Below are 14,390 nucleotides of genomic sequence, written 5' to 3' on the forward strand. Positions count from 1 at the left end.
AAGAATGACAGGCCTTTTATTGAAAATTCTGCAGGTTTTTTCCCCAAAAATGGTGCTTTACGTTGTTATTGCAAAGTAATTCACATATTACCTTGGTGAATCAGCTCCGCTTTCGAATCATTAGTTCAGTTCGTGTGCACCTCCCTTCCTTCTAGAGCTGCCACAGGAAGTCCACACAAGCGGTGTGTCTGGCCATAAAGAAATGTATGTGAGAATATTGAAGGGTCGTAATATCGTAAACTTATATCAAGGAATGTCTATGTTAAGGCTCAAAATAAATGTAAACCTACCTCACTTGCTGTGTATTGTCGTTTCGATAGTTCTAAATGGCGAATTTGAACGATTTGGTAGATTTTGCGTTGAGTGTACTCACGGGCAGCCCAAGATCACTTCTAGAAAAGCGGACGTGACTCTTACCGTGTTGCGCAACGTTTTAAATTTATAAAGGTTTGTATGGGATGTTAACGGTTTGCCTTAAAGGAGAGGGAAAAATGTCTTGTTTTGAAATAAAATGGACTTACCTTATTGCCTTGTTGTTTTCTTTGTTGATTCCTAGCGTCTCGCCGAAAACGCTTCAAAATCTACCAAATCGCTCAAATTTGCCATTTAGAACTACAGAAACGACAATACACAGCAAGTGAGGTAGGTTTACATTTATTTTGAGTCTTAACATAGACATTCCTTGATATAAGTTTTCGATATTACGACTCTTCAATATTCTCCCATACATTTCTTTATATTTCGGACAAACGACCAGATACGCCGCTTGTGTGGGAACCCTGTGGAGCTGTACGATGTGATGAAATGGCGTAAACAATGACGTTGAGATAAGTTTTCCATACCTCGCGGCTCAACACACAATCTGCCCCCTGGAATGAACAGTAATTAGCCTTATGGAGGTCATTTCAAATCGAAGTGAAAGAAATACTTGCTTTTGATTTCTCACTCGTCAGGTGATACCTCCATTTCACAATTCTGCTCGATGGCGGCAAGGTCCGCATCGTTAACTTTTCACAGTAATTGTTTACGCCACCAAAGAGCGCTAGATGTAATGATTTTGTATTGGTTACGTTAGCTGTTTGCGTCATGGAAAAACCCGCGAACACGGAAAATTTTTACGAATGTTTCCATAAAACTATCGCTATGACATGGCAACATGCATATTATATCTGATATTCGTTATATCTTTAATCGAATTGTGTTACTGAAAATAATTTTAAGTTTTACAATCAATGCTTCTCACAGCGGTCATAATTGACGGTTAAAGAAAAATAGATAGTAATGAAGTAATGTAGTGCCAAGCGAGGATTCAGCATAAAATCTTTTTATATCGCATTCCAAGCTCCTTACGTAAATTCAATTGCGAACGAGTGATTGCCTCTGTTTATTTTCAGAGGCCTTTTGTCTGTCGCAAGAGAGGTTCCTGTTTACATCGAAAACGTTAGTTACATCCGGAAATTGTCGGCTAATATTTTCACGTCAGGTTTGTTTCTGATTGGCTGTTAAATCTCTCGCCATGGTATCTAAATCACATCATATAATGAACTCTAATCTTTGCACTTGAGTGCCTCTGTTGAAAATGCTCTTTTTGTTCAGTGTTGTTGATGATATCCGGCTTTGTTATTACTCTACATGGCAACACTCGATATCAATCTCTAATCGTGACAGTCCTATAAAACCTATTTTTAGATATTTACGAACTAAGGTATAAATACGACCCATGAAATGATTTGGAGATTTCATTATTCACTACTATACATACTGCAAAACGTGGATCAGTAGAGAACTGTTAATTCGAAGAAAAGAAAAAATCGGATCTTGAGAAAAAGCAAACTGTCCACCCTTCGTACAGAGTAAGCATGATTCAATAATCTTAGTTGATTTTATGATTATTACTTATAAGCAAACCTAATTTTGAGCTGCTAACTTTGAAAAATAATTACGATCTTTAGAGCTTTCTGAGAGTTGAGTCTTTAGCAATTTTATGGTGTATTATTTTCCTTTACACGATCACTTAACGATACTATTTTCAACTTGTTTTTGCAACATTATAAAAACTACATTACGTAGGAAGTTTCCTATACGTTACGTCAGATTGAATTTCGTTCTTTACGCTTCCTCGACTAAAATGACACTGAAGATCTCAGTTGTACTCGGACGACGTTGCATGCGCAGTGACTGAGCAAGTGCAAATTTTTTTATAATGGCCAATTGGTGTTCACTACTCGATTGTTTTGCTTTCTTTCGTTTATCGACATAATTGTATGCAGAGTTCGGAGAATCATGGTAGCGGAAGTTACCTTTAGTTCCGAAGCTGCGATATTTGATTTGGAAGTCTTTATAAGTCTTGAAACCAAAAATTTAGTCCTGCATCAGAGTAAGCATTAATGATATTCAATTCACAAACCTAGCCGGAAGTAGCATTTGTTGACATGAAGATGTGTACCAGTTTACTTCCGCTGAAACCCGATAATTTTAAAAATACAGCTATTAGCATGCACAGACATGGCCGTGGCGTACGTCACGCATATGCATATGTAACCTTAAACCGGTTGCCTCTTTACTTTGAAGGGTAATAAGTAGATGTCTAACCCTGTTAGAAGAGCCACTTTTGTCCAAAGATCATGTTGTTGTTCGGGACCAATTTGAAATGGATGACCCTTTAGGCTCTTTCCATCACTGTAGCTTGAAGAGGCCAATGTTGTTATGCTTGCGATTTAATTGTTGCGTGACGTGTCGGTTAATAAGAAGCTTATTCTTAAGAAAGTTGATTTCAAGTTGTTTTTTCTCTTGATAGAAACCTGACCATCCCAGAAACGTCGATCACGACTCGTGAGCATTAAAAGACCTCAGACTAAGAGCAATTGGGTAAATAAGGTTCTTCTGGCAAAACACATTGCGATATATATCAAGCTACCGAACGAGGACTTAAATTGAATGTTTAGAGTTCTTTTAGAGAAAGTCTCGCGGTATGGTTCGTTATGTTACTTTGCGTCCTCTTGACATGATACCCATTTATTTCCTCGAATAATTTTTTCTATCAAAATGTAGGCTTAAGGGACCTTTTTCCTTGCTGAAGTAGAATTGAAAGTCTCAGCGCGAAATATGAGGTGATTTGGCGGTTACGACAGCTTGGAATGAAAATCCCTTGAGAAGGATTATTGCTAATAGCTTTAAGACCACTGATGCTTTTGCATCGTTTGAGGTGGTTCGAACCGTTTCCCCTATAGAGAACTTCATTTTCATTATCAACTGCTAGGGTTTATCTACTGGAACGTAATATAACCTCTTCAAATGAATCAGATGCTTCTTAACGTGTACCTCAGTTCCGTACTACGCTCGCTCGAGATATTTAGAGTTGGTGTGTTTTCTTGTCTATATAGATGTTACCTGGTGAACTACACGACAGCCGAAAAGCTTTAACCGGCAGCCAAGCCATGGGCTTGAATGAACTGATTCATCCCCCTGGTTGTTCAGATCCAAACTGTCTGTTGCCCTCCTGTATTAACATAAAGCTAAGGAGGAATCATTTACAAACATGTAGGAAGAAACGAGGGCGCTGTGATATTTGCAAAATACTAACGAGCAATCTCACAAACGCACTGGCTGGTCCTTTCCCTGATCCCCCTGCTTTGCCTCCACCGAGGAGGAAACTAAGAGAATCAGCGGCGACTCGAGCAGACGTCAATGTGTCGACTGGGAATAGTCAGGAAAAAATGATTACCGAGCCAAAATTCTCTAACGCGAGGAAGAAAATGGCCTCTTCTGATGGCGTAGAAGAACGTTCAGCACCTCGATATGAGGGCCTCAGCACGGCTGTTTTACCTTACGTTGACCGAAATAGCAGTTTTCAGCCCCAAGGGCGAAATACGGTACAACTCAGTACCAATCTAAATGGTGATTTCAAATCAATCGAAGCACAGCAAGAACAGGCGATTCAACAACCACTGGAGGTGCTTTGCAACGCTTTGCAGGCTCTGAATACCGTTATACAAATGTTAACGTCAAATCAGTTGGAGATACAAGCCATTCCAATTTTTAAGCAGGCTGTTGCAAGTATGGAATCTGCAGTCTTGAAACGTTCGAAAGAGAACAATGCAACAAGTTCCTTCGACAACCCACGGCCGATGATGATGGACTGCTCTGAAAATGGCACAACGAAAGTGGAGAATCAGTGGAATAGACCTGTGGTAGCAATAGATATACCAATGCTGCAGTCGTCGCCCTCGTCCGCCTTGTTCATCCAGCCATCTTCGGCAACATCACCACCATCATTATCTGCGTCCTCCTCGTCATCTTCATCGTCATTATCGTCCTCGCCATCAGTGACGCCTCCATTATGCGACGACGTTTTGCCAGAAGCCAATCTGTTGGCTGGATGTTTCCAAGTGCAGGCTCCAGATAAACCAATGCTAACCAAGGAGTCTGCTGAAGATGTTCGAGGTCACGACCTAATGAACGAGTTCAGTTTCGATCTGCAAGATATCATTTTGCTGGATTTTGCTGAAGAATTGCTGGAATAGTATCTGCATTTCATTTGGTAGGTAACCAGGGGGAGTCTATATGGTCTTCTGAATAAAGGGAATTGAATCATCTGAAGCGCAGAGACCAAGTCATAGTCCCTAGACTGCAGCCTTGCTTTGTTGGGTTTTATCAGCTTCCGACATTCTATTTTTATTCTATGTCAGGCTTTATTAAATGAAGCTGAAACTTAGATATTTGAGAAAGCTTGTATAAGAAATCAATCTGAGCTGAGACTTGCCTTGACTTCATCTTAGTTAATAGCCTTATACCATAATTGTATAAGGCGTTTTGGGGGCGCGGCCACGGTGGGCTCTGAGCGGTGGATACAAGTGTAAAAAAATGTTCTATGATGTGTTCATGGATATCATAAACTTGACTTTACATCCAGCGACAAAAAATGATCACCATATGAAGGGTTCATTGAACCTATCAGTTCAATCACAATAATGATTTCAAGTTGGACTTAAAATTAAAAGTTCCAGAAGGTGAAATTAGCATTTAGTATAATTGTAAGCTAAGAAAAGCGGAAAACCTTTTTTTACAGAACAGAACGCTGAAAATGATTTTTTTACATCATTCGTATTCTTTTGCACTGTACAACTTAGCTTTGTAAGCGTTGTAATTCAACCGTAGGCGGTAATAACTGTTAACATCACTTTTTCGTCTCTTCATTAGAGAAAGGGGAAGGAGTGCAGTGAGTTCCATCGAGCTCAGTCTCAATACCAGGAGGCAGACTCTCAAGCTACCGAGAATGGAATGATGAGTATTTCAATGTTCCTTCCTCGAGAGTAGCACTTTTATTTAATATCGAGAGCATCAATTTCGGAGGCATTCTACCATTTGCCTAGTACTAGGTGTGTTAGACGAAGTACATGAAAGGACGTACTCAGATAGCATTGACTCAGAGATATACATCGGCGCGAATGGTGCACTGAACCTCAATGATGTCTTTGACGTCCAGGAAGAAATGGGTCCTGCCGAGTATCTGCCAAGCCATTCAAACTCAACAGCTAGTACCTGTTCCTGCCCATCTTTAATAATTAAGCTCAGATCTATGCAATGTAGCTCAGAATATCAATATAGATTCCGTTAACAGTTTGCAAAACCCCTCCCGTGGATTGGTCACGGTAGCTTGAATGACTTGCGAGTTACTTTCCAAACCAAATGCAGATTATTTAGAGTATACTCTTGTTTGTACCCTAAACAATGCCTTAAAGAAGATGGAAGACGTTCGTACTCGCCCCCTGCGGGTAAAAGAGGTATAAAATAATGCAACACTAATCCTAGAGAAAGTGGTCGAAATGTCTTTAAAAAAATGGCAGAACAAGTTTGGGGTCACCCAGCTTTGCATGTTTTGAGTCTTTCATTGGCTCTAAGTTCCCAGTCTTTGCAAGCTTTTTCCAGGGAGCCACAAATTTGCATAATCATTACAATCTCCTCAAAAGTGATTAGTGCCTTAGCTGCTTTATTTTTCACTGATTATTCTGTAGAGTTGTAATCGGACAGTTGGCTGTAATCGGAAACCTGTAATCGTACAGTTGAAGCAGTCAATCATACTACTAAGTTCACTCAGCTAAATCCACCAATCACAGAATTGATCACGATAATCATAGCAGCAACCACTTATCTTAAAAAAGTTGGGAACTTTCAAAATGGAGGAATTTTTTTACTTAAGACAGACTCTACCGGAGTTATTTTCCCTTAATATATTTGCTTTTTTTTCGTAATTTGTAATATTTATGATTAATTATTAACAGAACTTCGTGTGGTCCAATTCGATCTGCAATCGTACTCTAATGATTGACAAATCAGACTCCCTCTTCATAATTGTCCGACTTTATTAATCGCTCTTATTATATGGCTGTGTCTCACAAGGACTGGGAACTACCGAATTCACCAATTTGATTGGCTGAAATCAATATTGAAAGTGGTCTAGATTTTCCCATCTAGACCAACATCTAGACCGGTCCAGAAAAAAAAGTACAGAGAATATAAAAAATTGGCATATAAGACACAACCATATAATAAACATCTTATTAACCGAGCTAGGTCGGTCTGTATGGGAGAATCTTGACCTCGGTCGCTGGAACAGACCTCACTGCGCTCGGTTCGTACTGGCGACCTCGGTCAAGATTCTCCCATACAGACCTCCCACTCGGTTAATAAGAACTAAGTATGATTACAGACCAAATAGTGGACTCCACTCGGGGTCCTATTACCATTATTGACCGGCTTGGTGGAATGTATAATAGATATAGTCCATCATCAGAGAGATATCCAAGGATCTCCTTATTTTATGATAAGTTTTCTTAGTTCCTAACACTAAAAATATTTTAGACTTGTAATAGAAATAACTAGGCACCGATGGCGTCTGTTGCGGGTGCATTTGGATGAGATCTAGAATATTGTAATGTTGTTAAAAACCTTCTTATTTTCAGTAATTCAACGTGTGTCGTAGCTCCTAGAGACTTATTGGTTAACATAATGGAAAATATATTAAAAACGAGTCAGCTTTAATTGTCTTTATTCTGATCAATGACATAATTGTTAGGGCTGAAAAACTGAACCTGTCAAACTGTAATTACGTCGCATATATATCAACGGTAGCAGTCTGTATACCCTCCACTTTCTTGATCAGTACTGCTTCACTGTTATGAAGAACAATGATATGGAAATTTGTGAATGGTTTTTACAGTTCTTATATTAAATAAACAGCCTGCTATTTTTTTTTTTTTTTTTTTTGCTGCCTCCAGTTCACAGCTCTTCGCTGTTGTGAACGAATGGTGATCTGAGTTTTTTAGTTGAACGGTAACAGTGCTTTTGATACCTGTGAAAACCTGGACTTTTCAAGCGATACAGAGAATGGTAATGAAACGCGCAAATAGCGTTGTCCACAGTTTCATAATTACACCAACTGCGGTCAACGAGTCCCATAGTATCTTATGAATAAAGGCTGATAGTTTCGAAAGAAACTGTTTGGGGCTGCGTCGGTGGGAGTAACGAAATAATTTGGATATATCAACTAAGTTGAAATGGTAAATTGGCCACCGTAATGATTACAAAAGCTGACGTTTCGAGCGTTAGCCCTTCGTCGGAGCGAAGGGCTAACGCTCGAAACGTCAGCTTTTGTAATCATTACGGTGGCCAATTTACCATTTCAACTTAGTTGATATATCCAAATTATTCCATAGTATCTTAATTTAGTCATACTATATAAAGTTACCCATGAACTGAACTGGCATGGTGTCCTCCAGCGCTATGAAAGGCTCGTTTTGAGTTGTCACTTTATTATTTGTCCTCTGTAAGCCCGTTCTCACGTCATCTAATGCTGTTAGATCGACAGTCTCAGTAGAGCGGTCAACTCTAGGTCTAGAGGAAACAATCGGTAAGGACTGGGACTTACAAGCGACAGATCGGCCCATTCTGATGTTGGCTTCCCCATGGCCTCTTTCAGCGTCGCTGGCAGACTTGTTAGTTCGTACCCTCTGTCTGTAGGGGATGTCTTGCTTCGCACTTCTCCTCCTGGGGCGTCTGGAATGAGGTCGCGCAGCCGCTTCCATTTCTTTTAAGGTTTCGTTCAGGAGGCGAACGAAAACAGAATCCAGATGGTCGGATCTTGGTTTTGAAAGTAACTCACACAATCTCCTTATTGCAGTGATCAAACCACGGGAAGGGTTTTGAAGACCTTTAACAAGGCCAAAATTAAAGCCTTGAAATGCGTTGCATGGATAGGAAGACGGAATGAAAGCATTTGGGGACTGATGCGAATCATAAGGCCATGAACGGTGGGAGCTGTCAATAAAGCGAGTGGATGGTCCTGTTAAAGGTAGCTCTGTTGCCATACTTGGCCTTACAAAATCCATTTCAGCCTCAAGGACGTCAAAGACATCATCCAGACTAGGTGCATCATCTATGTTCGGTATCGGTAACTCTAAGTCAATGCTTTCAAAGGACATCTTTCTGTCAATTAGGTCTGACGCGCCAGCAGGGTCGGAAAAGGGCGATAATTGCCATGGTCCGTTGAAAAGTTTGTCTGCCGAATCCATTTTTAAAGCTGTTTGATTTGTTACGGGTTGACGAAGCGATGAGTTACAAGAGTCAGTGATTTGAACTGAGGTATCACTGAAACTGTTTCTATTCTTATGTTTGATTCTCCAGTTGGATTCCTGCTCCCAAATATGGTTGGGTTCAGTAATTTTCAAGCAAGCTTCTTTCGTGAATTTCTTCTCCACATTTTGTTCGAAAGCTTCCACTTTATTACCACACGACTGACGATCAAACCCAGCAGCGTTAAAAATAAGTCTCTTCATCTGTTGTTCATGATGTTCATTTTCTGATTTCATTTTGATTCTTTTTCTTTTTCTGCAATGAAAACACACGGACATAAATATTTTAGCCTTAATCTTTACGATACGTATGTGCAAACGTTTACCACAGTGTCGAAGATATACATACCGCTGCGACTCATTTGCTGGGTTCTCTTATTGGTTATGTATATGTGAACTAAAGGATCTATGTTTCACAAACCCGAAACCTAATTACTAAGAAATGTTATCATGAGTTACTCTTTTAATAAGGGATAAATCATCTTGCCAGTTAAGATGAAACGAAAAACGGACATCTTTAGATTCTTAGAACATGAGTGATCAGTTTTGTTTGTGTCGAGATAAACAAGTATTGCCAGTAGCCTAGGAATGCGGAGTTTGAATTCAGTCGCTTGATCGAGGAAACGCTGATACTTAAATTACATGATCCACGATAAGACTCAATGGTTTCACAGGAAATGTTCGCACAGATACATAATCAGTGATTCATTGCTATAATTACTCATGTAAAAATTTTTATATGATAATCTTTTTTTTTTTTTTTCAGGAAAGCTTAGATAGTTTCCATCATTTACCACGTGCAACTAATGGTGGTTATCATGCCCATAAAGCCGAATCTCATTGATCATGGAAACCCTTTAGTCTTAGAAATCGCGTGCATATCGTAAAGTTGAAGGGGAAACGAAACTTCCGTTTATCAAGCAGGCAAGAATTTCACAGATGTTATTTGAGAATTGGTGCATGACCAACCCTCTCTGGTGTGCGTCCGATCTTCCTTCCTTCCGGGTGAAACCATCAAATGGACCGCGCTAAAGCTTTTAGTTTAACAATTCAAATAAGCTTTTACCTCTCTTTTATGCATTAGTCTTAAAAGATTGCCTAGAGGTTATATGTAGTTCTTTTTTTGGTGTTAAAGATCATCATAACAAGTAGAGTTGTTCACGTGAACGGCTTCTTTAAAGAAGCTAATTTATCAAATTACCAGAATATCAGATTCGATGTGTGCTATCTTATAAATTACAACTTTAAACAGAAACGCAACAAGAACGCATTTACATCAGAATTCTTGTGTTAGCCATTAAGCAAAGACTTTGAATGGAGCTTCTCGTGTTTATTTCCGTCAGCTTGAAAAGGTCTATCACGAAACGTAGTGGCTTATCAGCGTGTTTTGCATCCCCTGCAGAAAGCAAGATTTGGAGCTCGTTCGACGGATTACTTGATCTTTGTCACGTTCTCTGGTAAGGTGGCAGTGGCATGGATCTGTCAAATACCAAAATCTCGGGCATGAGTAGGTAATTAAAAGAGCCTGGTTCGCGAGAAAGTTAAACCATCAATTTATAGAGAAGCAGCTTCATCGTTTACGTTTTGAAGAAAATTGCCTACCCATTACCCTCTTCGGCCATGGTCTTAGTCTAGGAAGCCTTGATGGAAAATTCCTTATCCTAGTCTTTAGTTCTGCTCATGCGCTGACATTTAATTTTTTTGTTTTGTTTTCGTCCATTCCTTTAACATGATTCATAAGAGTTTGGAAAGAAATCAAACGACACTGGGATACATGCTTACCACATAGTAATCAGGTGGAAAAAAATGTCTGTCAAACGAAGATACATCACCAGGTAAGGACTAAACCTTAGTCGAAGAGTATCCATCATGACCTGATTAGTTCGATTAAGAGCCCTAGAAGCAAACGTTGACTTCACTCACGGAATCGCTTCAAAAGTTTGAAGAGTAAGCCAGGAATTCAATAGCTTGTGATCTCACCGAAGGACCGAGGACGTCATTTGATTTGAACCTATTTACGACAGAAAATGTGAAGGATTTAGGACGATGAACAGTCGAGATGGATGTATACAGTAGTGTTCAGTTGCAGCGAACTTCATTGAGGCGGAGGGAGTTCACTCGATTACTTTCTGGCTTATTGAATTGGAGTTCAGAAACTGTGAAAAGGATTTAGGACGATGGACAATCGAGATGGATGTATTCATGTACTGGTCTTGTGGCAAACTTTATTGAGGTGTAAGGGGTTTACTCAATTACTTTCAAGCTTTTTCGAGTTCTAAAGCCATCATCTATCGGATGCGATACAATCAGTTTTCTCGAGTAACAATATGTAGCAACTTACTGTAAAGTACATTTTCAGGCGGTTAGTCATTTTCAGGCAGCCTTGTTGTTTGCGAGCCACCGACCAATCGTCAGCTACGACATCACCAGGCCCTCGTTCTCAAGCCTCAAAACTTTGCCAATTTAACTCCCTATCAGCGGCCAAGACCGAAATTTTGCGACAACTGAATTTTTCTGAGATTCTTGAAAACCTTATGCCGTGCTTAACAGCGATAAAGACAAACATATCCTCGCGTAGTGATGTGTGTCTCTCAGTATGTGTGATTGTTTTATTGTAAAGCACTTCTAATCAGCAGTGAAGTTCGATTTCAGACCGATCCGTGCTTCACTTAGCTTGTTGCTTATCTACAATTGTACGTAAACCCACTAAGCTCATGCTCTGTGAAAATTGTATCAGATACTGCTGCAAAGATCATGGATACTGCTCGCTGGTTAATTCGAATCGCAAATCGAAACTGATCAGATACAGTTAGCTCCAGCTCTAGTTGCCTTAAGATAGTGATGTCGTGATAATATCGCAATAGCGTCCAACAGTTTGATATAACTAGTATTCCGATGAGAGTTTAATGATCTAATTAAGAATTCTGTGAATGTCATTTCTACAGTGTTTTAAGAGGTGCATGTCCGGCTTGATCTTGGCTCCATTCACTGATAGGTAGCACATGAACACATTTATACCGTAGGACAAGTAAGGCACAAAATGCAGCCAGTACACTTTCCTATCAGTTGCTATGATTCTCGTGTAAAATTATCTTAGTAACTCCAAGAGGTGTATACTATCTATAATTGAAATTGCCAACTCATTCTATTCTCTGCTAGTTTTTTTCAACTGTACTAAGATTTCGTCAAGAAATTTTGCAAAGTAGCGAGCGATAGATTAAGAAACTTGGTCAGTGAGGACGTCGGATAAGTAAGTTTTGTCTGAGAATACCATAGTTAAACAATGTGAGAACATACGACGTAATTCTGGGCAGCAAGATGTGAAGTGTAAACGTTTAATTTCGCAAGCCTCAATATTGCTGTGTCACTGCTATAACATAATTGTCTCTTTTGAGTTTGAGAGAGTTTAATAATTGTCTGTCACGCATTTCTAAAGAATGACACTAGATATTGATTCAATTCCTGATGATTGAATCTGCGTTTAAAGTCAGTAGATCCCGTTCATTCGTTGAAAGATCTAATCTGAGACAAAGTTAAATTAGCGTCAATTCGTGTGTGAAAGTTATTCAACTATCGACTGCATTTCTGACGCACAACTAATGACTATAAACAACCCTCCAGTAAATTCACTTAAAAAAAAAAAAAAAAAAAACATTCAGGAAGATTATACAGCCAAGAGCCCAATCACTTCAGAACTTTCACTAAAAGGGTCAAGTTGACCCTTTCAGTGAAATAGTAATAGAAAAATACTGATAAAACATTGTTTTGATGACCGCTTAGAAACGTTTCTTTTGAATAACTCTTCGGCTTTGAATCACAATCAATACTTTACAAGCTCGTCTGCTAGATAGAGGTGGAGTGTCACACCGAACTGAACTGCTCCAATTAATGCTTTAAAATCATTTCGTTGCACATGAGGCCTGTATCCGAAATGCAATTTCGGGGCCTATGCAACCGGTTCAATAAATTGTTACGACTGTGCATTTCAAATTTATAGTTACATCTGTTCAAAATTAAGTATCAACTCTTCGTGTTTTAAGTTCTTTAAGTAAAATAGCCAATTCTAAATAAATGTCATTGGTATAATCTGAATTTTATTTGTTTCTCTTCTTGTACTTTTATCATAGACACGATTATTACAGTAGCACAATTAAAAACAGTATCTTTGTAGAATGAATTCCTTTATGAGGTCGAAACCTTGTCGATTGTGATTCTACTCTAATTAAACCTGCTCCGATTTGTTCACACAGTTTTTACCATCTTTTGGAGATAAATATCGCAACGGTGAAAAATGATAGATATTTGCTGCAAGTGACACAATTACGACGTTCATAAACAGATTGGTAATAAAATAACCAAGAGATTGGCCTAAAATTAAGTCTTAAGTGTAAAGAGTTGAAAAGTTTCCGACCAACCTGCGGACACGTGATCAACAACTGGCCAAAAGGGAAACGTCGTAGAAGTAAGACCGCTCTCGATGTCTCTTTTTACACCTGTTTTATATCAAACGCAATTTATTCACCATCAATAAAGAAAAATCTGGGCATAATGACGTTGTTATGTTATTATGAATATGCCGCCCCCGTACTGTGCAATAGTTTCGTTTGAAACATTGTTAGAGTTTCCGAGTTTACTTTAGGGCACTTCCACATTGCTACGCATTTTGCGGAGTCAAAAACAAAGCTCGTTACTAGGACGTGACGCACTTCCTTCCATCAGCTTTTGAATATGTTAGCCTTAGCATGAAACTTTTGTTTCTAATTTCCGAATAGATACTTAAATATCGTAATTTATAAGGTTTTTACAAGCAGCACCGGGCAAATTGACCCTTGTGGAAAGGATACATCAATGCCCTATGAACTCCAATATTGGACCGTTTATTTCTTCTTTTTTCCTAATTACTTGAGAGCTCGATCTCCAGAATTACATAAACTATTTCTCTTTTGCTGTTTTAGAATTAGTATCTCTTTTTTCGGAACAAATTTCTTTGCATTGGAACAATCAGTGGCATTAATGAAAACGGACTGAAGCATGAGAATTGACTGGCTACTCTATGAACAGCTCACACGCAAATGACAGCTGTTGTTTATCCATGGATGCCCAAGCTTAATGTCACACATCAGACTTTCCGGAAAGATGTCGAACTGACTGATAAACATATTTTTTCAAATCGCAGAATGACATCTAAAAAAAGTGTTTTGTGGGTCATGCATTCCTGACTGTATGATTAATTCACGACGGTTTGGATTATTGGAATGAAAAAAAAAAAAAAAAAATTGGGAATAACTTTCCATGTCGACCCGTTCAACTGCGCCTCCGGTAACTCTTAATTTACATCCTTAATTATATTTCATGTTCTCGGAAAATCGGAAAAATGTGTAGAACTTGTGATTACTTTGAAAGTAATGATCAAACCTTTCTTAGAGAAATTATTCAAAATTTTGATTCAACAGGTGCATTGAGCAATTAAGCAGTTTTCGGTGGTGTACTGAAAGCTTAGCGAAGTTTTGACGTTGCTAATAGCTGTTTTGTTTTTGATTTACAAATGGCCTTAGGGGTGACATTTGCACGCAACCGATATGGGAGAAATGCTCACTGACCGTTAAATCGCTGTATATCGTATTGCGGTAAACATAAAACCGCCACCGCTTATAACCTTCTCGCACCAGTGGGCGAGTCTTCTGGTGTAAGGCTGCGAGTTACCTGGTGACGTATATCAACAAAATTGTGATTTTACTTCCTAGAATAGAGAATACAGTC

The 14,390-nt window shown here is 39.0% G+C and overlaps 2 protein-coding genes across 7 annotated transcripts; one reads left to right on the forward strand and one right to left on the reverse strand.

Annotated features, from left to right (window-relative positions):
* Positions 1-1,552: 1,552 nt before the first annotated feature.
* Positions 1,553-7,041, forward strand: LOC111338096 (uncharacterized). Of its 6 annotated transcripts, none has more exons than XM_022944533.2 (4): positions 1,553-1,853; positions 2,798-2,832; positions 3,384-4,540; positions 5,200-7,041. In XM_022944533.2, exon 3 carries the CDS (start codon positions 3,384-3,386, stop codon positions 4,521-4,523), a length of 1,140 nt encoding a protein of 379 aa, XP_022800268.1. In that variant the 5' UTR covers positions 1,553-1,853; positions 2,798-2,832; the 3' UTR covers positions 4,524-4,540; positions 5,200-7,041. The 6 variants fall into 6 exon arrangements, with proteins under 6 accessions (XP_022800268.1, XP_088589515.1, XP_022800253.1 ...); XM_088733389.1 differs by having other exon boundaries at positions 1,554-1,853; positions 2,798-2,969; XM_022944518.2 differs by having other exon boundaries at positions 1,554-1,853; positions 2,798-2,868.
* LOC148724223 (uncharacterized) lies at positions 7,032-13,195 on the reverse strand. The gene is made up of 2 exons (XM_088733392.1): positions 13,046-13,195; positions 7,032-8,886 (listed from the first exon to the last, which is right to left on the reverse strand). The coding sequence occupies exon 2, from the start codon at positions 8,865-8,867 to the stop codon at positions 7,734-7,736; it is 1,134 nt and encodes a 377-aa protein (XP_088589518.1). The 5' UTR covers positions 8,868-8,886; positions 13,046-13,195; the 3' UTR covers positions 7,032-7,733.
* Positions 13,196-14,390: the final 1,195 nt, after the last annotated feature.

This window comes from Stylophora pistillata, chromosome 9 (assembly GCF_964205215.1).
Source record: "Stylophora pistillata chromosome 9, jaStyPist1.2, whole genome shotgun sequence".
Lineage (NCBI taxonomy): Eukaryota > Metazoa > Cnidaria > Anthozoa > Scleractinia > Pocilloporidae > Stylophora > Stylophora pistillata.